The sequence below is a fragment of the Phacochoerus africanus genome, chromosome 3, assembly GCF_016906955.1.
Source record: "Phacochoerus africanus isolate WHEZ1 chromosome 3, ROS_Pafr_v1, whole genome shotgun sequence".
NCBI classification, from domain to species: Eukaryota; Metazoa; Chordata; class Mammalia; order Artiodactyla; family Suidae; genus Phacochoerus; species Phacochoerus africanus.
The window spans coordinates 194,834,076-194,861,713 of NC_062546.1; the positions used below are offsets into that span (position 1 = coordinate 194,834,076).

The 27,638-nt window shown below is 40.3% G+C and overlaps 1 protein-coding gene across 1 annotated transcript in view; it reads right to left on the bottom strand.

Annotated features, from left to right (window-relative positions):
* Positions 1 to 3,393: 3,393 nt before the first annotated feature.
* Positions 3,394 to 27,638, bottom strand: part of SPHKAP (SPHK1 interactor, AKAP domain containing) — a 155,806-nt gene continuing 131,561 nt past the window's right edge. Inside the window, exons 8-12 of the mRNA XM_047773686.1 lie at positions 19,528 to 19,713; positions 17,607 to 17,693; positions 15,391 to 15,443; positions 15,119 to 15,303; positions 3,394 to 4,709 (exon numbers count right to left, since the gene is read on the bottom strand). Coding sequence (XP_047629642.1) covers positions 4,566 to 4,709; positions 15,119 to 15,303; positions 15,391 to 15,443; positions 17,607 to 17,693; positions 19,528 to 19,713 — 655 coding nt within the window. The 3' untranslated portion in view covers positions 3,394 to 4,565. The remainder of the gene's footprint in view (positions 4,710 to 15,118; positions 15,304 to 15,390; positions 15,444 to 17,606; positions 17,694 to 19,527; positions 19,714 to 27,638) is intronic.

Consider the following 27,638-nt stretch of genomic DNA (forward strand, 5'->3'; position numbering starts at 1 on the left):
GGCAGCTACAGCTCTGATTCTACCCCTTACCTGGGAACTTCCATATGCTGCAGGTATGGCTGTAAAAAAAGAAAAAAAAAGTCTTGAGATGCTTAATATGTCTGGAAAGCTAAGAAAAATATTAAAATAAAACTATGTTTCTCGAATCAATGGTTGACTAGATGTAAACCAAACCCTTTGTTACTCCAGGCCCATAAGCTTTACCAGTTCAATTTGATATTACCTTGGACAAGGTGTTACGCCAGAGACTATGACCAAACTGATAGATGAGTTAAAGATGGCTCCATCCACAAGCATCGGTGGAGACACAGGTATTCAACTTATCATGTTAGAAGGCAGATGGCGACGTGCTTGAACAGGAAATGGTTAACCTGCGAGGCCCGGGTGCTCAAAGCCCGTTCATTTCTAAAAGAGGATTGTTTTCAGGCTGTGCCTTTGACTGGCTCCTAGGGCTGAATGCTGAGCCTTGGGCTCATGGGCCCCCTCCTTGCTCACAAGGCCCCTCCAAATTTCCATTCCTTTTTCATAAATGGTTAGCAGAACTATTTGTAGCCACTGATCAACCAGAGAAAAAGTCTTGTTAATTAAACTTTAAGTTTCTCCATCTTCTCCAGGCTTCTGAATTTTGGCCCATCTTCAGCCTGATCCAGTACAGGAGCCCTCCTGGGGATGGGCGGAGCCCAGGGTACATCATTCTCGGATCACATCAGCTACACCGGCTCATCTTGTCCATCTCCTTCTCCACAGCTGGTTCTTTCTAGCCATTGACTCTTCTCTAGGAAGGAAAACTCCTTTTTGCCTAACTCCTGAGATACTGGCAGATGTCGGAGTTGGAGCTTTCTTACGTTTCCAACAGTCAGCTGTCCCCCTTCCCTCCCATTTCAACCTCGCCTTTCCCCTTCTTATAATAATCCTTTCAAAATCCTTTCCAAGAGAATCTTTCCTTACTCATGCTCAGAGGGGTTTTTCTTTTTCTTTTTTCTTTCTTTTTATGGCCACACCCATGCCACATGGACGTTCCCAGGAGAGGGATTGAATCCAAGTCACAGCTGTGACCTGTGCTGCAACTTCGACACACTAGATCCTTTAACTCACTGTACTGGGCCAGGGATCGATCTTGCCCCTCTGCAGCTCTGCAGTCAGATCCTTAGGCTACTGCACCACAGCAGGAACGCCACAGAGCTTATTTTTTCATTTAAAGTTGTCCTCAGACCGACTGACTGGAGGATTCTTGATGAGCATACACAAGCCTTCTTATTAGTGAACAAAATGAAGTGCCCAGGACTCGCAATACTTTCTTTTTATAAATTCTAATAATTGTTCAGAAGTTGAATACATTTCTATTTATGTGAGCTGGTTCATAATTTTGAGTGTTTTTCTTTTCAAATATTATTAAACTATAGAAAGAAGAACGTATATTTGTTTCCTAGTTTAAGTATCTGAATACTCAATACACATCCACACACACGTAGAGTCTCACACATCAATTAATCTCAATGAAATAATTTTGATTTTGAGATGCATTGTGAATTTTTACCAGATATGACGTTGTCCTTGAAAAACATCGATTGTAGTTAAAATATTGACACAATTGTCCAGCCATTTCTGCAACATCTTTCCAGTTTTCACGTAGACATCAGGCAAACAGGCCCTGCCGTTGCCACTTACTGCTTTAAGCATTGTAAGGGCATTCAGGTTGTCTGTATTTTAGTTTTTCCTTTAGGAGGGTCCCCATAAAAGTAGCAATTCATAAAATTTTGAGAATAGTAGATGGGTTATTATCCTTATTATTAGTTACCTGAATAATATTCTTTTTTTTTCCCCACACAATATATCTTTGTCATAATAAATTCTAATAGTTTACCTCCTGAGTTCCAGGAGCACTGGTCCATTTATCTCTAAGACTGGGAATCTTCCTCTAGTTTACCTGCATCCACCTACCTCGTTTACCTGCATCTGGGTTGCTTTATCCTTAGGTGTGTAGACTCCTTGTTGTCTTTCTTGTGCCTCTTTTCTCTTGTCGTCAAGACTCACTGTAAAGGCCACAGCCCATTGGCCTTGGGGGGATGAGGGGAGAATGCCTGGTCTTCAGTTTCCTACTGGGATTCCCAAGACTATAGGGGTTACAGGCTCCTCCTCCTGTACCCTAGAGCCTCAGGGCCTGCTTTTTCAAGGCATTATTCAGACCAGAGGTCTGCAACCAATGGTGATTTCCCTCCCTCCCAAACATTGGTGATTTGGGGACATATTTTTGGTTGTCACAACTGCGAGGGGATAGTTACTGCCACCTAGTAGGCAGAGGCTGGGGGTGGGGATGGGGGTGGCTGATAAACATCCTCAATGCACAGGACGGCCTCCCACAACCAAGAGTTATCCAGCCCCACATGCCAGCAGGGCTAAGGTTGAGAAATGCAAATTTACATGAATAGTACGGATCCTTGCAAGTTTAGTAAAAGAACATTTGCTTATTCAAAAACGGAAAGTAGGACAGCAACACTTGTCTAAGGGATAAGCCGACCTTCACCCAATCATTCTCTGACTACTTTTCCTATGAGACACTTAGGCTCTTGGAGAAAACAATAATCAACAATTTGGCAACAAAAATTTATTGATTAGTTTGCAACTTTAGGTACAACATATATAATTTCATCACATGGTTACAATTCAGTATTTGTGCTTATAGGATAAGTAAACACTCATTCGAGCACAACAAAAGTCTACACACAATATTCTGGGGTTGTTTAAAAAATAAATATATCCTTTTCCCTCTAGGACCCCAAAGAACCTTCAGTTTGAGATGATGGATAAATGAGAAATTTGACGTTTCTTTTTTCTTTTCTTTTTAGGGCCACATCTGCAGCATATGGAAGTGCTCAGGCTAGGGGTTGAATCAGAGCTGCAGCTGTAGGCCTTTGCCACAGCCATGGTGGCACTGGAGCTAAGTCAGATCTGTGCCTTTCACTGCAGCTTGTGGCAAAGCTGGATCCTTAACCCACTGAGCAAGACCAGGGATTGAACCTACATCCTCGTGGATACTAGTTGAGTTCTTAACTCACTGAGCCACAATGGGAACTCCCAAAATTTGAAATTTCTTTATGCGTCAAGTTAAATGTATTACTTTAAATTGGACTATTTTTGTAATAAATGCCTAATGAGTCCTGGAAAGGATTCCTGGGGAAGAAGTGTGGTTACAGTGAAGCTTTCTTGAAATTTCAAGATGTGCATGACGCATAAGGCCAGCACTGATGGCATTGGGGGCTTTGTTCACATTTAAAATTAATTCTCAGTCTTAAAAAATAGTGAGAAACCATAGTATCTCAGGAAATCTTTAATAAATACTTTCTTTGATCAAGAAAATAAAAGCCAGTCTAGCTCATTTAGTTGAAGGGAAAGAAGACTTATTAGAGAAAGGTTAGATACATTTATTTTTCCAAAGAGTAAATCTCTGTTATTAAAACATGTCCACGTGATAACATTTTCTTTTTTCCCAAATTAAGTGCCCGTGTGCTTAAGTCAGGAAGTCTATGATCCTACCTGTCATGTCAAATACTGCCTCCATCATTCTAAATGTCATCTGACTAATGGGTCTGCCATATGGGCACCAACACATTTACAAATGAAATCATGGAGCTCAAGCATCAATACATGACTTAAGACAACAACCTCTTCAGATTTCACGAACTTCTAAAGCTACCTCAATATATTAAGATAACCATCTCTTCACAATTTACAATAAAAATAAGATGTCAGCGTATTTTTTATATCATTTAATATACAAGCAGATTTTATCTCCAAAGACTCTTTTTTGTAAGAAAGCTTTCCCTTGGGGTAGGAGTTTGGTAATCGCGTCACTCACGTAACATGGAGATGAAAACAAGACCATTGTCAGTCTCTTTCTCGGCTGAACACCAATGGTTTTCTGATTAGCTAGGATCTCGGATATAGTTGGAGAGATGTGGAATACTTATTAGTGGGCTATAGTGACCAAGTGAAACCACCTCCGTAGAGGACGTTGCGTGGACATATTCTTGCATTTCTGTTCCTATCCACTGATAATGGTCTGAAACTGGCAAGCTTTTACATCAAAAGTATGGAAAATTCTCACCCATGTCTTAAGTGTTTCCTTGGACAGAGAAACCCTTCATTGGCTCATAAACGTAAAATAAAGAACATAGCATCGACCAGTGACTTCGTTTCCAGTTGATTCACATAATTAGAGGCATTACATAGCATTTTATATTATTAAAAATACGCAAGTGCAACTTTCCTGGAGTTTATGGGCCTGGTTATAAGTTTTTCATTTGGGCCCAATTACATGTCTGTTTTCCCAGGCATTCTAATACAAGTTCTCTTGAACTCACCACAGGTTGTATTGTTTTGCACAGACCTATATTTTGCTTTGCCTCCGGTTTATTCCACGTGCCGTCAACTTGCACAGCAGATTTTTTTAAAAATAGCTCTAGTAACGTGACGGGATGTTTGGAGACAGTTCAGAGCATTTGGAGCAAACCACTGTAATCTAAGCTGGAATGAAGGAAAGGGATCCTCTGCGAGGCGTAGCTGCCTTATCCCAGTTCCAAGAGCCAGTCAAAGAGACTCGGGGTCCCGTTCTTCTGCTCCTCGTGCATCTTACAGTACTGCACGACGGCATGAAAGATGTCCCCCACTTTCCAGGACTTCTGATGAACCAGCCGCACCACGTCTAGAAACTAAAGTAAAGCGCAGAGTTAGGGCTCCCATCCTCAAAGGCCTCTCATTCAACCACACTTCCCAAGCCACTGCGTCTCCAGGTTATTTTTGAGTGTCTTTACTGATAGGGAACTATATACAAGGACAGTCTCTTTTCCTTTTAGATAGTTCAGAACATTCAAGAACTCTTTCAACTGAACTGAAATTTTCCTCCCAGCAGTTGCCATCCATTGATTCGGGGAGACTACCTGAAATTCTTCTTTCAAGAGTCTATCTTTTAGATATTTGAAGAGTTTCCTCCCATCTGCTCTTCTCTGGGTTAGCCGCTCTCTAGCAGGACTGTACAGCAGGGCTCCCCAGTCCTTTCTATCTGTGTCACCAATAATCTCGCATTGGATGTGTACATTTAGGCCAACTAACTCAACTGTTAAACTTTTGGGTAGGGTTACTGACTGGTTCCGCATTTCATCTGGAAAGGTTCCCTCCCTCATCATCAAGTTTCAAGAGACACTAGCTTTCCTTTGGAACAGGAAAAAGAAAGGTTGACAAAACATCCTAGATTTGTCCTCTGGTTAATTGCATCAGCTTCAAGTGGCTACTGCTTAGAAAGTTTTTGAATGCAGGTGAATTGTGAGCTGGAGCATTGGAAGATGGGAAAATCATTATTCCCTTCCTAAAACTATGGGATGAAGCCCAGAATGAAAGCCTCTCAGACTCCTTAGTCAGATGGTTTTATTTTTTTGTCTTTTCTGTCTTTTTAGGGCCACACCCATGGCATAGGGAGGTTCCCAGGCTAGGGGTCTAATTGGAGCTGTTGCCGCCAGCCTATGCCACAGCCACAGCAATGCCAGATATGTTTAAAGGAAAAATAATTTTAATTATAGCTCTCAATTATTAAGAGTTGAAACTGGTAGGAAGTACGTTCACGCGGGTAATCTCATGTAATTCTGAAGTCAACAACTCTGTAAAGCTGGCATTTGATGCTGAAAAACTGGGGGGCTTGTGAGATGAAAAGTTGGCAGTACAACACATGGTCTTCTTACACTCCAGGCCCAGGCTCTCTCTGCTGTGTACCCTATGCGTTTTCGTGGTAGGAGAATAAGACATTGATATTTGTTTGGAACAATGAGAGAAAGGACAGGCTGGGAATCGGGTAGAGTTTAATGAGGAAGAAAAACCTATTTGTGAAAAAAGACGGGGGGTGGGCTGTGGTTACTATTTCTTCCATGTTTCCTTCTAGCATTTCTTTGTTCTGCTCATTTTGCATTTGCTCCGAGTTTCAAGATCAGCCAGAAATCAGAATGCTAATTTTTCCTGGTCGTTCCCCCTCTCTTCAGTTTGAATTGGTTAATTCCTTTCAATTATCATGGTGTTGTTTTATAGGGAGCTACTATGAAATTATGGCTCTTCTCCCAGCTGTGACAACACCGACTACTGCACAGTTAGAGAAATCAGAGCTTATTGTACTCACTCGCCTTGTGTTGGCTTATTCACAATAAAGCAATTTTCGAGGCTGGAAAATAAAATGCTTAACTTTTAATAATGGAAACACAAACACCACCTCAAGGAGTTTTATAGGATGATGTAAAAAGCGAGACCAATGGGAAGCCGATGGCTACTGGATTACAGACAGCGATTTCCCAGGGAAGGGCATCATTTTAGCCGCCTCTTAATATTAGGTGCCTACACCTAAAAGGGGCTCCATAAATATCTGCTGAAAGACAGAAGGTGTGAACAACCAGATGTGAGTCAAAGGCATTCACAATGATCAAGAAGATTATTTGAAATATGGCGTGACATCCAGAATCACTGAAGATGAACTTCATCTAAATATTCATTCCTGAGTTCCATATAATGTATTTGTATATATATCATTAAAAAATTAGTGTGCACAGAGTTCCCATCATGTCTCAATGGTAACGAACCCGACTAGTATCCATGAGGACTTAGGTACGAACCCTGGCCTCCCTCAATGGGTTAAGGATCCAATGTTGCCATGAGCTGTGGAGTAGGTATCAGATGTGGCTCAGATCCCATGTTGCTGTGGCTGTGGTGTAGGCTGGCAGCTGTAGCTCTAATAATTCGACCCCTAGCCTGGAAACTCTCATATGCTGCAGGTGTGGCCCTAAAAAGCAAAAAACAAAAAAACAAACAAAAAAACCCAACAAAAACAAACAAAAAAACCCTTAGCCTGTATATTTTGGGGCTGCTTACTCAATAATTTTCTATTGACAGTGTGCTCCAAAAAAAAAAAAAAAAAAAAGATTGGAGGCTGTGGATCTAGGCCAAGGCTGGACAGAGCCTAGACTAGTCATGGACAGATGTCTCATCACCATGTGACTAAGAGAGGGGGTGTATGTTGTGGGGGTGGGATGCCCAGGATGTTTCTTCACTGGTCACCACAACAGCCATGAAAGATTAGCTCCAATCAGTTCTATCATGTTTCACTGTCTATTCATTGTCTGGTTTCCCTCTCAATTCTGCCTAGCTTTCTGTCCATCAGACTCTTGAAATTTTAGAACTGACTAATCTTTTAGGTTCAGGCTTTGCTCAAAACACAAATACCCTCAGAAAAGGGAACATTCTCGGTGGCTATCAGTCATTCACGGAGACGCATAAAAATAATTTGTGAGCTGTTACTTGTACCTTGATGTGTATGAAAGAGCCTAGGCATGTTTTCTGTTGGACAAAGTGCTAAAACCATGAGGCTTCAGGGAAAAGGGGAGAAAGGCTGTGGTGTCTTTGCATGATTTGGTTAGTCAGACTTTCCAGCTCTTCCTGGACGTCTAGAAAGAAGTGCTCCCAGTGGAGAAGGCTTGAGCATCAAGTTTCTGAGAGAGGTTCATAATTTATTGATTTCTCTTCAAGATTTTCTTCAGAATCTTCCAGACTCATCACTTAAGGGTGTTTCTTCTCCCTCAGCATGCTTATAAGGATGCAGTTGATACAAAGTACACAGAAACATAAAATTAGCCTTAGCAATTTTCTTTTTTTCTTTCTGTACACACTGGCTCACTGGGCCACCATCTCATTCTCAACTTAAAAAAATTTTTTTAAAAGTCTAGTTTATTTACAGTGTGGTGCCAACAGCAAAATGACCCAGTTGTATATACAGACATTCCTTTTCTCGTAATATCTTCCATCGTGTTCTATCCCAAGAGACTGGATATAGTTCCCTGTGATTCTTCCCAACTTTTATCTGAGAGAGAATCAAAATTCTAGAGCTGATGCCATGACTTGGTAAACCATTCCCAGAAGGCTATCTACTCCAGGCCCTTCTGGAAGCCTAAGAGAAGCTACTTTTCCAACTATTTGGGGCCTCCTGAGGGGGGGTCTCCATTGGTGATGATCACAGGATGTAGCTCCCTGGCCCAAGGTTGTCAAAACCCCTCACCAGCAAAGGCCACTCTGTCAGTAGTTGGTGGAATGATCGCAGGCTAGACTCTGTCTCATGATTTCTGTAGTCATGCCGAAATCCCATAAGGAGATTTTAAAAAACGATGTGGCCCCACTAAACACAGCATGGGCTTAGGCTGTGATGGCTTCATCTCAGACATCGAGACCTTAAAACATGCCTGGGGGCTGATGAGCAGGAAGGTCTTCACTTTCTTTTATTCCTTTATTTCAACAATTCTAGACAAGGAGTTCCCACTGTGGCTCAGAGGAAACAAACCCAGCTAATGTTCATGAGGATGTGGGCTTGATCCCTGGCCTTGCTCCGTGGGTTAAGGTTCTGGCATTGCTGTGAGCTGTGCTGCAGGTCACAAACATGGCTTGGATCTGGCATTGCTGTGGCTGTGGGTGTAGGCTGGTAGCTGTAGCTCCAATTTGACCCCTAGCCTGGGAACTTCCATATACCGTGGGTGTGGCCCTTAAAAAATTTCCTAGATAAAATTCATCTAAAAAAATTCTTTGATAAAAATGAAGCTAAGGTGGTGAACAAATAAGGAAAGGACATTTCCAGCTCATTATTATAGGCTTTTAAACACCATTCTATTTAGCAGCTAGCCTTAGATTTATCTGTCCGTATTATTGACTTAATAATTTTATAATTGGCTTTCATATGTCAGGGATCTGCATTTTTCTTTCTAATGCACTGAAAAATAAAAATCAAAGGTTTTTATTTTCTGCCATTTCCCAACCAGTAGTAACTAGGTTCCTTTCCTATATATCATAATTGGCATGATTTTTTGTCTTAGAAAACTAGAATTGATATCCTGTGAAGGTACCACAATGGTAGATTCGTTTGGAGAAAAGATGCTTTATATATTCTCGGGTGCATTTACTAAATTAGATTAATGGTTTACAAAACCATATGGTAGAACCCTTGGGAGATGATGCCAATTGTGTGAGTTTTTGAAAACATTCAGCTTAGATTTCTGAAAAGCAGCTACTTTCTTTTGCTCCAAGATGGAGTTCCATTTCATTAAGCATGGGCAAGCTAGTCCTTATATTGCTTCTGCAATTATGCCCTGTAGAGTGGTGATTCTCAACCTTGGCTGCATCCTAGAACATGCAGGGACCTTGAGAAAATCCGAGTGTGGGTTTCATACCAAGAGGCGATTCTGACTTAATTGGCTAGAGTGTTGGGTTTATGAAAGCTCCCCAGATGCTTTTAGCTCTTGACATTGAGAGCAATGATAAAAGATTCCATTCAAGGTGGAACTATATCCAGTCTCTTGGGAGAGAACATAATGGAAGATAGTATGGATGTACATGTGTATGACTGGATCACTAGGCTGAACAGCAGAAACTGGCACAACACTGTCAATCAACTACAAAAAAGGCCAAAAAAGTAAAAAAAAAAACAAAAAAATTTTAAAATGTTCTTGAAAAAAAAGGCAACTTCTTATGTTTACAAATGAAGGTGGAATTAGTAAGAGGCTTAGTATCTGCTATGGACTGAATGTTTCTGTTCCCCCATGATTCAAATACTGAAGTCTTAAGACACAGACATGATGGCAGTTGGATCTTCGGGACATAATCAGATTTCAATAAAGTCCTGGGGATGGGACCCCCCCCCTCGGCCCCATGATGGGACTCCAGCCCTTATAAGAAGAGGAAGGGACACCAGTGCTCATTGTGCCATGTGAACACAGAGAGGATAAGGTCCCTCACCAGGAAGTGCATCTGCTAGTAACTTGACCTTGGACTTCTCCACCTCCAGGACTAGGAGAAGCAAATGTCGGTTGTTTAAGCCACTCTCTCTGGTATTCTATTAGAGCAGCCTGAGCTGGCAAAGACCATTGTTAATTCTTCCTGATTTTTCCTTACTTCGTCATATATTTTTTTCAAAACTGAGAGTTTAAGGCATAGTGTTTTGGGGAAGCTGGGGTAACAGGAAATGCCATCAACTTTTTCTCTCTTATTCTCTTTCCGCTACTTTGCACGTGGAAAAGAATAAGAAATTAAAGGTGAGCGGACTCCTCTTCTGACCCTCGCATTCTCAGTGGGGTTAAGTCTACATCTGTCTTCTCTTTGCACAACTCTTCTACCTGCTGCTTTCAAGAAAAGGAAGTGATCTGAAAACTATAATAAAAAATTTTTTTAAAAAAAGAAAAGAAAGTGATCCTCAGAATGAGCTCAAAGATGAGAAAGACAGTTGATTTACGGTGAGGCCAGTTATCAGCTCATTCCAGCTCACAGAAGCTCATTGAATTTAAACAGAAATAAAAGAGCTGAAGAGCAATAATGCTTTGGATCTAAAGCATGGAACAGTTAGCTAATTGATATGTCTTTTTTTTTTTTTCAAACAGTTGCTCTCATAATTTTTTTCCCTGCCTTGAATTAAGCAGATTCAATTTAATCGATGTCAAGGTCATTGTGAATTAAATTCATAAACCATTTTAGATTTTCAGGTGTTAGGATTCTCAGCAATCTTTCCTCTGGAATTTAGCTTAAAAGCCACCTCAAATTCTGCCACTTCTTCATGAGATTTCTTATGGAAGGGAGTCTCAAACTTTAGCATTCATCGGAATCACCGCAATTGAGGAGAATTGTTTAAAATGCACATTCCTGGGCCCGTCTCTTAGAAAGTGAGTCCCAAGAAGGGGCCTGGGAATATGAATTGTAAATAAATGTCCAGGGTGGTTATGTGCATTTGTTCAAGGTCACGGGGTGAGAAGTCCTTTATCAGATGGGGGCTTGTCCACGATAAGCCCCCATCACATTTCACATACGGTCTATACAACATGAACCTTTCTTGGTTTATAGTCTCTCCAACTCGGGTTCCTCCTGAACTGCGATGTGAACTCCAAAAGGATAGGAAATTTTGTCTCTTTTGTTCCCTGTATCTCCAGAGCCTAGAAGAGTGCTTGGCCTGCTGTACACATTTGATAAACTTTTGATGAATGTTCTGAATGTATGACGACGTTCAAGCGGACTTAGTATTTTCACACTTAACTGGAACACCTAAAGAGAAAGCTTGAAAGTGAGGGTGTCATTTATCAGAGAGGAGCGACAGTACACTGGGCACCCAGGATGTTTGGAATTTGCCTTTGGAACTGAAATAAGGCTGGACGTATTTATAAGCTGACATTAAGTGCCCTTCAATTCCAGGGTCAAGTTCACAGGTAGAGGTGGAAAGATGAGATGCTTCAGTATTTGGTTATGATGTCCTCTGCCCTTTTAGCTCATGCTTGCTTTTTTCCCCCACAAGGCAGGAGGGTTATTAAGTTGAGAACACCATCAAGGGAGATGTGTTGGCTAAATTAATTTATCCAAAAAATTCAGAATTTATACAAATAGGAACTCATCTGTGAACGGTATTTCATACTCTAGTGACTGTGGGGAAATGCCAGTGCTGAACTCAACACAGACATTTCTTTTAACCTCCTCCAGGCTGATGAGGAGCTAATGAGACACTGTTGCTCTCAAGTGACACAGCTTCCTCCGTTGGAAGCCGCAACCTCTCTTTCACACCACTTGAAAACGCCCGCTTAACTTCCTGGCTAATTAAAAAAAAATCAGAATGAGGTCTCCAAATGCACCCTGGATAAAAGAAAGGATGTCAAAATTTTGCATGAGGGTTTGCTTTATTTAACTAGGGCTGTCACAGAACTGGGCACAGACAGTGCCCATTTATGGGGAAGCCATTACGTGGAGGGAATCTTAAGTGACTCTGTAATAAAAGTTAGACGATTCAGTCCCTAAAATTATATTACTTTGACAAAAACTCTTTCAGCTGATGTTAAACAGGAGTGAAACATCATTTAAATGTTTATCTTGATAACGCTAGTGGAATATTTATTTTCTAAGAAAAATAATGATGAGCAAAGACCTGCATCCTCTTTGAGAACTGAAAATCAATATCAAGTCAAAGCATCATTTATGTAATCAAGGTGTTAATGACACATCCTTTGTCCTTTCATCTAAGGGAAATTTATGAAATTTATATAGAGTGTTATATTATTATATATTATTATTATACTATGGTGTTATATTATTATAAAATGTTATATTCATATAGAGTGTTACAGTGTTTCCTCAAAATGCTGGATTGTATAAAAACCTACTCCAGGAGTTCCCGTCGTGGCGCAGTGGTTAACGAATCCGACTAGGAACCATGAGGTTTCGGGTTCGGTCCCTGCCCTTGCTCAGTGGGTTAACGATCCGGCGTTGCCGTGAGCTGTGGTGTAGGTTGCAGATGCGGCTCAGATCCCGCGTTGCTGTGGCTCTGGCGTAGGCCGGTGGCTACAGCTCCGATTCAACCCCTAGCCTGGGAACCTCCATATGCCGCGGGAGCGGCCCAAGAAATAGCAACAACAACAATGACAACAACAACAACAAAAGACAAAAAAAAAAAAACCTACTCCATAAAGACACCATCTGAAGATGCACCAGGCAATGCTTTTTATTCAGGGAGAGGCTGGAGATAAAGTTGGAAACCAACCTGCCTTTCATTTTCTCAGAAAATTGAGAATGTACTCCAGTTGAGAACATTTTTGTTCCCCTCTCCCCCTACCCATGGCAGAGTGTCTTGGGCTTGTATATGGCAGGAGGGAGGGGTCAAATGTGAAGTGCTCTGCCACTGCGTCTTTGGCACTGGACAGTCTGGATGATGAGGTGGAAGGAGAGTTTATCAAATAGTGAACCTCTCCTCACCTTGCAAATAACGGTATGGTGAAGTACGAGATGGTATCTAGATTCACATGGCATAGAACTAGGCAGTCCTACATGAAGAGAAACACAAATTACAGGCTGGAGAGAGAGGCTGAAGTGGAAGAGGGCACAGAAAACAAATTAGGTCTCCTCAATTTTCCTAGTAGCCAGTCCTGTTGGCTGGTGATGAAGAAATGCTGTTCTAGTTACCATGTGCCTGAGTGAAAGGATAAAGGACCTTTCATTTCAGGCTGCTAGATTTTGGCATTGAGGGTTAAAATGCAATGACCACTTTAAGAAAACCTAGATTGTCACCCCAAGGCAATTCAACTGGAGAGAGATACACTCTTAGGAGGTATTTGTGGAGAAAGTGAGGTTCCAGGACTAGGCTCAACCATCACTACCTGAGGATTCTTTCATGGACCAGCCTCTTTGAGTCTTGCCTTCTCATCAGTAAAAAAAGGACAAAGTATCCCCTCTGCTCTTCTCACAGTGTTGCTGAGAAAAAAGTATAATGAGTATGTGGAAGTAATTTGTGATAATAAGACACTAAAAAAATGCACAGTGGCAGTGATCAGCAATATCCTAAATCAGCTCCCAAGATTTTCTGTCCTCATTCTCAGTACCATGAATAGGATGAGATAATTACACCTATATTAGGTTACTTTAAATGGTAAAAGGATTCTCCAGTTAATTTTAATTCAGTCAAAAGGGAGACCATCTGGGTCTTGCATGGACCCATTAAAAGCAGAAAATTTTCTCTGGCTCCTGGCAGAAGTAAGAGAGATTGACAGCATGAGTACATGGAAGAACCACATGGAAAGAAGTGTGGGCAGCTTCTAGAAGCTGAGAGTGAACCTTGGCTGACACTTAACAAGGAAATGGGAACTTCAGTCCTACAACCACAAGGAACTGAATAAGGGCAACAACCCCGACAAGTTGGAAGCTTACTTCTCTCTCCAGTTTCCAGATAAGGGCCCACCTAGACTGACATCTTGCTTTCTGCCTTGTAAGACCCTGAACTCAGAATTTTCTCCAACTTCCAGCAACAGAACTGAGTACTGCTGTCTTAAATTAGTAAATTTGTGACAGCAGTACTCAGTTCTGTTGTTAGAAAACTAATCAAGCAATATATTATTAATTTGATTTTTTTTGTCTTTTTGCTATTTCTTTGAGCCGCTCCTGCGGCATATGGAGGTTCCCAGGCTAGGGGTTGAATCGGAGCTGTAGCCACCTGCCTACACCAGAGCCACAGCAACTCGGGATCTGAGCCGCGTCTGCGACCTACACCACAGCTCACGGCAACGCCGGATCGTTCACCCACTGAGCAAGGGCAGGGACTGAACCCGCAACCTCATGGTTCCTAGTCGGATTCGTTAGCCACTGCGCCACAATGGGAACTCCCTAATTTGATTTTTTTAAAGCATACTTTTAAATTTTGGGAAATTGATCTTGAAGACATTACCAGATAGATTCTTAAATTTTAATATTTGAGATTCTATAGCCGTTAGTGGTTGGTCTCAGAGATAGGGAGTTGCTATTAATAAATGTTGGTGAAGGGTTTATTCCTCAGCTTTTTATTTCTGGTATAATTTTTTTGGTAGGTGGAGAATAATGAGAAAGTCTGCCCAATGCAAATCTATTTAGTAGGGAGTTAAAAATGCCTCCTCTTTGACACCATGCCACAGTTTGTTTTCATTATCAGTGTGGTGTTGCTTTGGTTTCTAGTATATATCAAGCCTTTCCTTCTCTACCTTTTATTGAAATGAGTGTAATGAAGAGGTTGGGTCCAGAGTGAGGAAATGCACACATACATAGCAGACTCTGACATCTCAATTTACTTTCTCATCATCACCAAACTAGCTGAGACAAACTGACAGTCCAAGAAACAGTTACCATGATTATGCAGGTGGAAGTCTTCAAAGTTCCTAATTTTCAGGTGAAATGCCAAGAACAAAAAATTCAAACTCATGATTGCCAAAGAGGAGGGGGGAAAAAGTGGGATAGACTGGGAGTTTGGGGTTGGTAGATGCAAACTATTCCATTGAGAATGGATAAGCCATGAGGTCCTACTGTATAGCACAGGGAACAATATCCAGTCTCTTGGGATATAGGCCATGATGGAAGATAATATGAGAAAAAGAATGCATACATATGTATGATGGAGTCACTATGCTATACAGCAGAAATTGACTCAACACTGTAAATTAACTCTACCCTACTACTAATAAAAACAAATTCAAATGGGTTAACTGGGCACTTGTGAGTTTCAAGCAGTGACAAAAACCACAAAGCTTTATGATTAACTCCCAAATAAGGAACGTGGTACCTTTTCGATTCTGTTTTCTTGAGATTTCTTAAAGTAGATAGTGGGGATCCCGAGTTCAGAGGCAGCTATCCACTGCAGAGTGGCTCGAAGCTCAGCATCAGGACACTCCGGTTCCAGGTCAAAGTTGATCACCAGCAGGCTCCCCTGGCGGCTGGCTGTTCCCACTGGCGTTGCAGAGGCATGTTCTGAACACAGACACAACCGCCTTACTATGTTTTCCACAGGAAGGTCACGGGGAAATTGTGTCTCAAAATGACGGGAACGTGGCTTACCCTCTATGTTTTCTGACTGTCCTTTAAGACTCTCCTTTTCTTCTACTAATTCACTTTGGGAGAAAACAACAGTATATGGTTGGTAATGTTTAGGAAGAATAAGCTGTAAATGGAAGATGAGGCGATGGGTCTTATTGATCTAAAAGTGTCTCAAGTTGCACATATTGATCGTATTTGTAGAATAAAGTAATAACTAGGGAAATACCAACATGGCAATTACTTAGGACTATTGAATCTGCCATAAATAATCCTGACCCCGCCCCCCCAAAAAAAGACCAGATAAACTGCATCATTTTAGTTGGGATAACTGTTATGGTGAGACTCTGAGAGCTGCAACCTTCTTTCCTCCTCAACCTCCCTTCCATAGAATTGAAGAGTCAAGGAAAGATTTTTGTAGGTACCTAGATCTGGTTTGAAGACCTATCTTTCTGTATTTTACTTGTCATTTAAAGGATCATATATTTCTATCTTGAGAAGTTTTTTTTTCTGTATTATGATAGCAATGTACACTTGCAATTTAGTCTAGGAAAATATGTTTCTACATGTTTCTGGTTCTTGGACCTAAAATAAGGGAAAGGATAACTGCAAACTTTAGGACTTCAATTGTGTGACAAAATATCTCAATTAGTTGAATTTTTTCCTTTTTCTTTCTCTTTATTGGGAAGCTATAGTAGGCTGGGGGGTGGATTAGAACTAGAGACTCATAACTGAAATGAGGATTTCATTAGATATAATCATGTTCAATGTCTGAAATGTTTTCATGTAGTGAGTATTATTAGGGAGCCTTGCAAATAGTGGCTGGCCTCACTAAATGCTTTTGAAATGAGAAGATATGGCCCTGCAGCTGAAAGGACGTGACCATCTCGGGAAAGCCATGGTTGTTCCGTAGTTTTGTCCTGTCTAGAAACTCAAAGTGCAGGTGTTCTTAAAAATGGGTCTTTTTACAGGAGAGGATTATCCCTTATATTCTCTGTTCCTGCTCAGACTCAGCTAATAAATTCAACTATATTCCTGATATCAAAAGAAAGTATAATTGTTCTTTCCTGCGCACCTACTTATTTTTAGAAGCATGGCCCATTTCCCGAGGGAGTAGATTTTCTGCCAGATCTCTGAATGACATAAATGAAACAACATATGGCAGATCCAGTTTCTGTTTTTACGGGGCTGCAAGGTGTTGATATGGGTGGAGGTGGTCTGGGTTTTCTCTGAACATATGTAGTCCATGGGGTCCTGGGCTCATACAGGAGAGAAAATGGACAAAAGAGCTAAACAGATGTTTCCCAAAGAAGAAAAATGAATTTACCCCAAAGCAGTTTTTCTTTGTTTTGTCACCTTTAAAAGACAAAACAAAACGAACCCAAGATAATGTGTGTGGTCATCTCTCCTTGTGCACGATGGCTCTGTGGGAAAATAAAGGGGGCACTGCAACCTTTAATCACTGAAATACTCCTGCTGGCAGAATACCTGATTAAATAGTGAACAAAATGCTTTAGCTATAGAGAATAATCAAAAAAAGAGAAAAAAACAGAACAGGGAGCAACTTTAGCTCTATACTTTACTTTCATTTTTCTGAAATTTCAGAAGTCTCCAAAAAATAAGTTGTAAGAGTCAAAAATAGACTTCATTTAATTTTCCAGAGCAATCACAACTTCTAGATGTGGTCCTGACCTCAAGTTGCCCTTTCTTCAGGCAGCATATTTTATGTCATACACATTGTACTTGTTTGCCCTTGATCTTTTAAAAGGTCCTCCTATGGTGGGAAGCAGATGTAAAAATGGCACATCTCCATTTGGTATTAGACACGTTAATGGCAATAATCCCAGGTGTCTACTGGTAAAAGAAAAGCCATTCATACTATATTCTATTGAACAATAAATAGTCTTTGCTAGTTGGCACAGTACAACTGAAATGGATTTTTGCTTCTCCGCGTCTGACTAGTTAAAATGACATATATGTCTGATCAGATGGCTAAGCTTTATCCAAAATGGTTATATCATAGGGGGCAGATTTGAAATCCAGAAATCAGGTGGTTGGGAGGATGAGGCTACTGAAGACCTGAGTTCTCCCTCCAGTGACATGAACACACATGCCTGGGAACCACAGCAGTACAGACAGGATGGAACCAGTGGCCAGGCACAACCTGAATGATCAAAATGGAGAGCCAGATGGAATTGGAGTAGCGGTCTTACAATCATTGTATCTTGGTAGCTACTTACTTAATCATGGGAGAAGATGGCATGCTTTCCTGATAAATGTCCAGATCCATCATGCCAAGACTGCTAGTGGCACTACTGTTGCCATTGCTGACAAAGCAAAAGTTTACATATTAATGCCAGTCTCCACCACCTGGCCACACTGCCAACATGGATGTTCCACCATTCTGGTCCCCAGAAGAATATCGCTTTGTGTCGGCCTAAGCGGATATTTATTTCTGACCAAATCAGGGGGAAACACAGTAACAGACATTTTTTGGCTCAAGCTACTTGTCTTCACCATCATCATTGTCATCATCAACGTTCTGTCACTTCTGCAGTGGAGTCAGACCTGGTGGATCACACCTAGTGGGTGACAATTAGCGTGACTCCTTTCTTTTCCATTCCAGTAACTGTCAGGATGTTTATCTATCAGCAAGAGACTCTTTGGGTACACCTCCAGAGACTGAGATACTTCTGAGAGTGCTGACTTCAGGGAGATTCAGGAATGCTTATCTGCCTGCTTCTTGGCTTTGAAAGAAACCAGTGGATGTATGTTCTGTTCTCCCTTTGTCATTGAGGGGATTTTTCTGAGGGATATTCCATAGGATACACACTTGGCTCATTTTTTTTCCCCATGGGACTGCAGAATTTACACAGTTGGGCAATGGCAAAATTTTCTGGCGCCTTTATCTTAAAATCTTTGGAAGGAGCCACACTTGATAATTTATGTGTCATAGAGAACAAGGGATCCTGCATTGCATCACTTTTGTAGAGAGCAAAATCAACATATGGTCTAATAACTAGTTCAGAGTTTCTTTACCGAAACACAGAGGAGTTAAGCCCAGTTTTAGGCTCTGTCTGTACTTCCAAAATGGAATGCCTCCAATTTCATCAAACCCACTGAGTTGCCTCATGCCGTCTCTATTTTCCAATGACGTCACTTCCAAGTCAGGATTTCAAAGGGTGAGTGCTGTAATGGTATAGTCTTCCCTCAGGAGTTCCAGGAATAGGCAACTAAACCCCCTCATTTCAAATTCCTGTCTTGGATTTTGCGTGGGGTACTGAATGCATACACTGATTGAAGTCTGATGACTCAAACATTGTGCTGGAGGTAATTAACTGTGTAAACGAATGCCAAGTCCAAGGATTAAATTCTATTTGCTCCTTATCTCTATACTGTAACATTTCCCACTAGTTTTAAAATTTTAGATAAATTGTTTAACATTGCGAAAGATTCCTAAGTCTAAATGGACTGAACTACTAGAAATAAAACCTTCAAGGAACAATACCCGCAGATACATTTGAAGCCTGCTTTCCTATTGGCCTTTCGGGAAGTGGACTCATTGGCTTGATATCAAATAAGATCTGGGGCATAAATGTGAAGATTCTTTTCATTTTCACCTCCTAGAAGACTAACTTTTAGTTTATGTTTCCTGATTGGCTCAGGTCCTCCCAAATCTAATCTCTCTTTAGCTCCTCTCTGGCTTCTCTAAAGCAAAAATACAGAGGGAAAGGCAGAGGAAGAGGAGCAACAGGCCAGAGGACACAGCACAGTGTAGAAACCCTTGCCTCATATAAACCCAGCCCGTCTTGCATCTGAAATACAAACCAATTAGAAAGAGAGTATCCAACATACCAGGTGTAACAGCAGCTCTTATTAAAAACTCACAGTGCCGATGCAGTAGCTGGAGCTTTCAGAGGAGGGAACACAGCTGACTCAACATTGGCCAAAGTAATTGAAATCACAACTGGATATTAAGATAGCTCACAGCACAAATCATGATAGGCAGGCACTTTGTCCTAGTGGGTTAGGGTTAGGGTTAGGGTTAGGTTCCTTTTTGCTCTCTCTATTAGACACCCTTTCCAGAGAACAGTTTCAAATGCGTTTCTGGAATCTGTGTTGATACCAGTTTCCCTGGTAAGTCAGTTAAAGAGTAGGTACCTCATGGATCGTTCACTGAGCTGCAGGAAGCTGCTTGTGTCATCTGGGTTGTCCTCCTCATTGGCGAGCTGGGACCAGCTGTCTGTGCTCTCCCCACTGCTGCCAGGAGGGTTGGGGAACTCATCAGGGGCTCTGCCTTCTGGTGAGATTTCAGCCTCTGGTACATCTTTGGCGTCAAGTCTGTCGCTGTAAATGGTAAGATGTTACCAAGAGGGCAGGTGCAAGACCAACCTTTTCAGGGGAACTTCACTGGATGCTTTGTGGAACATGCGTCTTCATCACAGCGGGCAGGATGTCCAAGGACACAGGTGGAATCTTTCTTTTAGGCTAATCCTCTGCTGTTACCCTAAGTCCCATATTGCTCTTTCAGAATTGCTCTATCAGCTTTCCTATCTCTTTACTTGATCTCTGTGTACAGACTTCCTCTATTCATTTAAAAAACACATTGAAGCCACCTGGCCTGCATACATAAAAATCTTTGAAGTGCAATGGTGTTTAAAATAAAGATACCCAGGGCATCCTCCTCTGAGATTATTATTCAGTGGTTCTGCAAGGAGGCCCAGGTGATTCTAATGCAAATTGTATGTGGACCATGCTGGAAGAACGTACCCACCCCGGTTCTGTTGGTTTACCAAGCTTTTTTGCCCATAAACACCTCTACATATATTTTGCACTTGTAGCCATCTTTTTACCCTATCTTTTTCCCTAAAGCCTCTGATTTATATCAGCACCAATTTTCTGGATTAATTCTTTTTTAGAACAAGTATTTCTCCAGAGCGTTTAATCCTTCATCTGACAAGCTTTTTCCTCAGCCTTTCCTTGCTGGCCTCTCATGAACTTCTGCCTTTACTCGGAACGTGGTTTTCTGTTTTTCCTTTATTTATTTTATTTTATTTATTTTAATTACTCAAATGAATTTATCACATCTGTAGTTGTATAATGATCATAACAATCTGATTTCACAGGATTTCCATCCTACAGCCCAAGCACATCCCCCCACCCCCCAAACTGTCTCCTCCGGAGACCATAAGTCCTTTAAATGTAGCTATAGCATAGCTCTGGTTGGTCCATTGCCCTCCTTTCCAGTCTGTGTCCTTAAGTAGTCTCATCTATTTTCCTCCCTATGAAAAGAACTTCTAAATCTGAGCTCCAGCCAAGGTCCCTCTTCCTGATGTGGGGTTCTTTTTTGCAGCTGATCTTCTGAACATATCCAATCTGTCTCATTAACATATCAAATCTATCTATATAAAACAAATTCTAATTGCCCTCCCATCCTCTTTCTGTATTTCTTATTTCCATTGACGTTTCTGAGTGTCTAGCAGGAAGATTCTCATTTCTCCTTGACCTTTGCATTCAATCATTTGCTATGTTTTTTTTTTCAATTGTTTCATCTCTAAAGTCTCTCAAACATTTATCTTGGTCTCTTTGCTTAGGTAGTTGTCTTAATTTATGTCCTTATAAATTTCTAGAATTTAGATTTGGAAGAAACCTTACAGATTTCCTGTAGATTAGGATGCTGAAACCCAGTAAGGCAGCATGATTTATCTGAACTTGAAACAAGAGTTGGTACCAGATGTCAGATCTTGAGTTTTGAGATCTCTGGGCACTGAACCTTTACTTTTTGCTTGGATTCTACTGTATCGGCCTCCTAAGAGTTTAGCCTCAGCAATTCTGCCACTTTCAAAACCATCTTTACACTGCTGCCAGGATTAATTTTTTTGTTTTCTTTAAAAAAATGTATTGTGGTATAGTTGATTTACAATATTATTAGCTTCAGGTTTAGAGCAAAGTGAATCAGTTATACCTCACTGCAGCACTATTTACAATAGCTAAGACATGGAAACAAGTCCAACGACAGAAGAATGGGTAAAGAAGATATGGTACATGTATACAATGGAATATTACTCGGTCATAAAAAGAATGAAATAATGCCATTTGCCACAACATGGATGGACCTAGAGATTATCACATTAAGTGAAGGTAGTCAAAAACAAATATCATATGATGTCAGTTATGGGTGGAATCTAATTTACAAGGGTTAATATTAATTAATGTTTTCAAGGCATATCTTTAAACTTTTTTTGTCCAAAACTTTCAAGAACTTCCTAAAGCTATACTCTTTCCTTCAGTCTTCCACTAGCCACGTTTACCTGCCTTGACTCAGTCACTACTTAGGAAGTGTATTATCTGTTGTTTCTCTAATGTGCCTGAAGTGTCCCGCTTCTTGGTCTTTGCCCTGTTGCTTCCTCTGACGAAATGCTGGAGACCAGGGTGCTTTGAGCACTGTCTCTGCAGACCAGGGCTGTAGCTTCCAGTTCTACCATGTGTCACCTATTCAACCTAGACAAGTTAATATTTCTTCTAAGAAAAATAAGAATACTAACTTCATAAAAGTTTTCAGAAGAAATAAGAAAATAAAATCATTTAATATATTTTTCTTAGTGCTTGGTATATAAATACATATTTTTCTTTATTAGTAACTTACCCAATTCATTAAGAATTATCAATCTATGATTCCCTTGTGGCACAACGGGTTAATGATCTGGTGTTGTCAATGCAGTGGCTTGGGTCGCTGCTCTGGTGCAGGTTAGATCCCTGGCCCAGGAACTTCTACACTCTGTAGGAGCAGCCAAAAAAAAAAAAACAAACAAAAAAACCACAACAACAACAAAAAACATACAAATGAACAAAAACAGAATCACCTGTTTAATTACAGGCTAATTGTTCACTGCAAGCTAATGACATTCTGAATAACTGTGGTATTGTGGTGTGGCAGTTTCTTTTTTTTTTCTTAGCTGTGCCTGAAGCATGCAGAAGTTCCTGGGCCAGGGATCAAACCTGTGCCACAGCAGTGACTAGGGCCATTGCAGTGACAATGTCAGATCCTTAACTCACTGAGCCACCAGGGAACTCTAGTATGGCAGTCTCTATCATAGCCTACTGCTAACACAAGAAAGCAGGTTCTTAGTAAGCTTGACTTTCCATTACTTTGCTTTTCAGTTACACACACACACACACACACACACTCAGGAGTGATTAGGGATCAGACCATTTCTTCACTCGCACACTGCATATGTAGGGAGGTTTGCACCAAAGGAGAGGAACGTCAACATTATGATGCTTGGATGTATCTGCCTCTCCTTTTCTCCAGGGAGAGAGGGAAGAGAGGGAGGAGGTGGGTGGAGGAAAGAGAGCTTTGTCCAAGATTATGAACAAATTCAAACCTTCTCTGTGGCTAGGAGGAGATGTCACCGCCCTGGAATGTTATCAAATAGCTCCAGGGAAATGAATCTCTCTATCTCTCTAGAAATCTCTATCTTTAGGGTTAGTAGGTTCAATCAATTGTCAATCCAGGTGCCAGGGCTCTTTGCTCAGAAAGCCAAATGTACAGAAAGGCGAATGGATTCATGAAAACTTTTCTCCACAGGGTCATCAAAAACTAACAGCACGGAAGAGAAGGGCATTCATAACTGCAAATAAAAAAGCAAGCTTGTATTTCTCAGTTGATGATGACAAATAGGGTAGCTCAGGGAGTGGACACTAGAAAGTGTTTCTCAGCCCTTATACACTAGCCGGAGAGTACTGGCTGCTGCCAGGGCACACTAAGGACTGTCCTCAGGTCAGGCATTGCCTTGCCCCTCTTTCCGTGGGCATCCTGATGACCAGCTGATACAGAGCTGCAAAAGCACACACCTTGCCTCAATTTGCACTAAGCCTGACAGTCCATCCCAGTTCAGGTTTCCTGCACACGCGCTGGGCTCAGTTGCAAACACATTTGGGGAACCATCTCCCTCTATCCCATCTCATCTTTCCCACCTCCTTATACATGTATGTACTGTTTTCTCTGGAGAGCACTCCTTAAATTATCTGCCTGCAAGTCTCCCTCTCAAGGTCTGTTCCTAGGAAATACAACTCAAGGTGCTGGATCACTTTCATTCAAAATACTTGATTGGCTGCAGAAAAGTCTACGTAAGTTTTCTCAGTCTTAGAATTAGGATTCTTATCCTTTCTCCAAAAATGATTATACTATTTAATTTTTGAAATGAGTTCTAGCAGAGCGTAGAATTTCAAATGCAAAATTTGGGGGATGTGATTAAACATCTCCTTTTTGATAAGCGAATGTGTTACCTAGGTAATAGCACACAGAATCTTGTCCTTAGGATTCCTGCTTACTGGAGTTCCCACTGCGGTGCAATGGGATTGGCAGCATCAGGACCCTGCTTCAATCCCCAGCCTGGAAGAGTGGGTTAAGGGATGTGGCATTGCCGCAGATGTTGCATAGGTCGAGACTTCAGCTAGGATCTGATTCCTGGCCTGGGAACTCCATAACCTGCGAGGCGTCCAAAAAAGAAAAGAAAGAAGAAGAAAAAAGATTCTCTCTCACAGCATCTGGACAGATATGGTGTTGAGGTGTGGCTATTTCTAGTGTAATGTTACTAATATTTGGTGAAAATAGATCCTTAATAAGCTTGGATTTCAAATGGAAGTTCCTTGACTATAAATCGATCCTTAATAAGCTTGGATTTCAAATGGAAGTTCCTTGACTATAAATCGAAATAATATTCATATTCCCCAACGTGGAAATCAGTCAAGTTCTCAGCACAAAGGAGAAAGCTCCTAAACCATTTGTTTGCTTAGATAAAGAATAATTGCCTGGACCAATTCCTTACTGAATCAGGACTTTATGTTGTTAGAAAAAATCATTCCAGGATATTTCTTACTAATGCAGAATTTAAATCTCAGTGATTTACATTAAACATGCAAATTAAAAATGAGTCTGTCAGTACATTTTATTTTATCTCAATTTTAGGCTCTTTTGACAGTAAATCTCATATCCCATGTTACATAACTGGGAATTCAGAGTGCATGATGATTATATGTAATATATGAGTTTCCATTTTCTTTTGAGAGAAATTTATAGCTTTGCTCATTTATTTATGAACAATGCACAGATGCGTTATGCAGATGTATGTAGGTGGCTTTTCTTCCCCCCACTTTTAATCTTACAGTTCACGCCCAGTGCTTCAAAGGACCATATTTAATATGATGTCAAATTAGATTGTTGAATTTCTGAGTTGGCAGGGACCTCAGAGACCATCTAGCCCAGTCTTTCCCCAATTTCATTTACTAGCAAACCATTGCCATAATTTTTTGCTATATTTGTATATATAATAATAAATTTAAAAATTAGTTTATATAACAATATGCTTATTTCAAAAAGAAAATTTGAGTCATTACCATAAATAGAGAATAGGAATCACTTGCCCTGTGTAGATGGTATCAAAATAAATAATTTTAAATGCGTTATATGTACTTATACCCCAATTATAGACTAAAAAACTTTTGGTTTCATTGATATTTTTCTATTCTTTTCTCTTCTTGTAAATGTTGATTTTTGCTCTTACTTTTATCATTTCCTTCCCTATATTACTTTGGGTTCAATTTGACCATCCTTTCTTAGTTTCTTATGGTGGAATTTCAGATCATCTTTTTTTTTTTTTTTTTAGAAACATTTGAAGGCATAAATTTCTTTCCTAAGTCCTTCTTTAGCTGCATCCATTGTGTTTTCATTTCCATCCAACTCAAATTTATTCTAATTTCCCTTGTGACTTATTCTTTGACCAATGGATAATTTGGAAGTGTGCTGTTTATTTCCAAACTTTTTTGGGGGACGGGGTGGCTCTCAGACATTTTTTTGTTATTGATTTTTAATTCCATGTGGTAATAGAATATATTCTATATCATTTTCATTCTTTTAAAATGTATTGACTTGTATTATGGCTTAATGGTTCATCTTCATGGATGTTGAAAGTGTACATGAAAAAATGTGTATTCTGCCATTGTCGATGGAAAGTTTAATAAATGTTAATTGGGTCAAATTGATTGAGAATGTTCTTTAAGTTTTGTAGTACAATTTGATTAACTTACTGTTTACTATTTTATCAGTTACTGAGGAAATATTGTGAAATTTCCAACTGTAATAGTGGAGTGGTCTATTTCTCCTTCCAGTTCTATTAGGTTTTATTTCATGTAGTTTGGAATTCTATTATTTAGGTGATTATGTATTTACATTTTCCACGTCTTCTTGATGAATTGTCCCCTCTGTCATTATAAAATAATGCTCTTTACCCCTGATAAAACTGCTTATCCTGGAGATTATTCAATCTGATATTAATATATCTACTCCATCATTCTTATGATACTGCTTTTTCTATCCCTTTTTTTAACCTATTGGTTACTTTATATTGGCAGTGCATTTCTTACAGTTTATGGTAGGGTTTTTGCCTTTTTATGTAGACTGACAATCTCTGCCTATTGTTGGAGACTTTTGACCCATTAAAAATTAATGTAATTATCAATATGTCTGGGTTTAAATTATCATCATGATAAGTATTTTCTAGTAGCCCATTTGTTCTTTGTGTCTTTTCCTCTCTTTTCCTGCAGTTCTATGGATTAACTGAACAATATTTACCATTCCATTTTATCTCCACTATTGGCTTATTGGCTCATTTGTTTTACCTTTTTAGTGGTTATCCCAGAGTTTACAATAGACATCATCAATTTGTTACAGTCTATCTTCAAGTTATATGATACAAATTATACAAAAGAAAACTTTTACACTTCCATTTCCCATCCTTTTGCCATAACTGACATCTATTTCAGTTCCTCATGTCATAAAACATTATTTTTTGTTTTAAATAATTATCTCTTGAAGAGATTTAAAAATTGAGAAAGTATTTTTTATTTACTACTTGTGGAAATCTTTTTTTTTTTTTGTCTTTTGTCTTTTTTGTTGTTGTCGTTGTTGTTGCTATTTCTTGGGCTGCTCCCGCGGCATATGGAGGTTCCCAGGCTAGGGGTTGAATCAGAGCTGTAGCCGCCGGCCTACGCCAGAGCCACAGCAACGCGGGATCCGAGCCGCGTCTGCAACCTACACCCCAGCTCACAGCAACGCCGGGTCCTTAACCCATTGAGCAAGGGCAGGGACCGAACCCACAACCTCATGGTTCCTAGTCGGATTTGTTAACCACTGCGCCACGACGGGAACTCCGGAAATCTTTTTTTAAAATATTTTTTTTTTTTTTTTTTGCTTTTTAGGGCCACATCCATGTCACATGGAGGTTCCTAGGCTAGAGGTCAAATCAGAGCTGCAGCTCCTGGCCTACGCCAAGCCACAGCAATGCCAGATCCGAGCTGTATCTGCAACCTACACCACAGCTCACGGCAATTCGGGATCTTTAACCCACTGAGCGAGGCCAGGGGTCGAACCTGCAACCTCATGGATCCTAGTCTGGTTCATTAACCACTGAGCCATGAAGAGAACTCCCGAATTCTTTATTTCTTGGTGTATCTCCAAGTTCTGAGCAGTATTATTTTCCTTCAACCTCAGAACTTCCATTAACACTTTTTATTGTGCAAATGTCCTAGGGGCATATTCTCTAAGATTTTGTTGTATAAAAAATGACTATTTAGCTTAATTTTGAATTTTTAGTAGGCTTAATTTTTTAGAGTGGTGTTCGGTTTACACTAAAGTTGAGCAGAAAGAACAGAGTTTCCATATGCACCCCTGCCCCCACACATGCACAGCCTCCCCCACAGTGATGCATTTTTCCAGCCAATGAATGTCATTGTCACCCAAAGCCCATCATTTACACTAGGGTTCAGTTTGGTGTTGTACAATTTATGTATTTGGACAAATCTATAGCGACACCACTGTAGTATCATACAGACTAATTTTACTGCCCTAAAAATCATCTGTGCTTCAACTATTCATCTCTTCCTCCCTCCCACCTCCTGGCAACTACTGATCTCACTGTCTCTATTGTTTTACCTTTTCCCAGAATGTCATATACCTGGAATCAAAGAGTATATAGCCTTTTCAGATTGGATTCTTTCACTTAAAAATGTGCAACTTAAGTTCACCCCATGTCTTTTCATAGCTGAATAACGTATTTATTTTTAGTTCTGGATAACATTCCATTGTCTGAGTGTACCAGAGTTTATTCACCTATTGACCGACCTACTCAAGGAAGTCTTGGTTGTTTCCACGTTTTGGCAATTATGAATAAAGCTGCTATGAAATCTTGCGTGCAGGTGGTTTGTGTGGACAT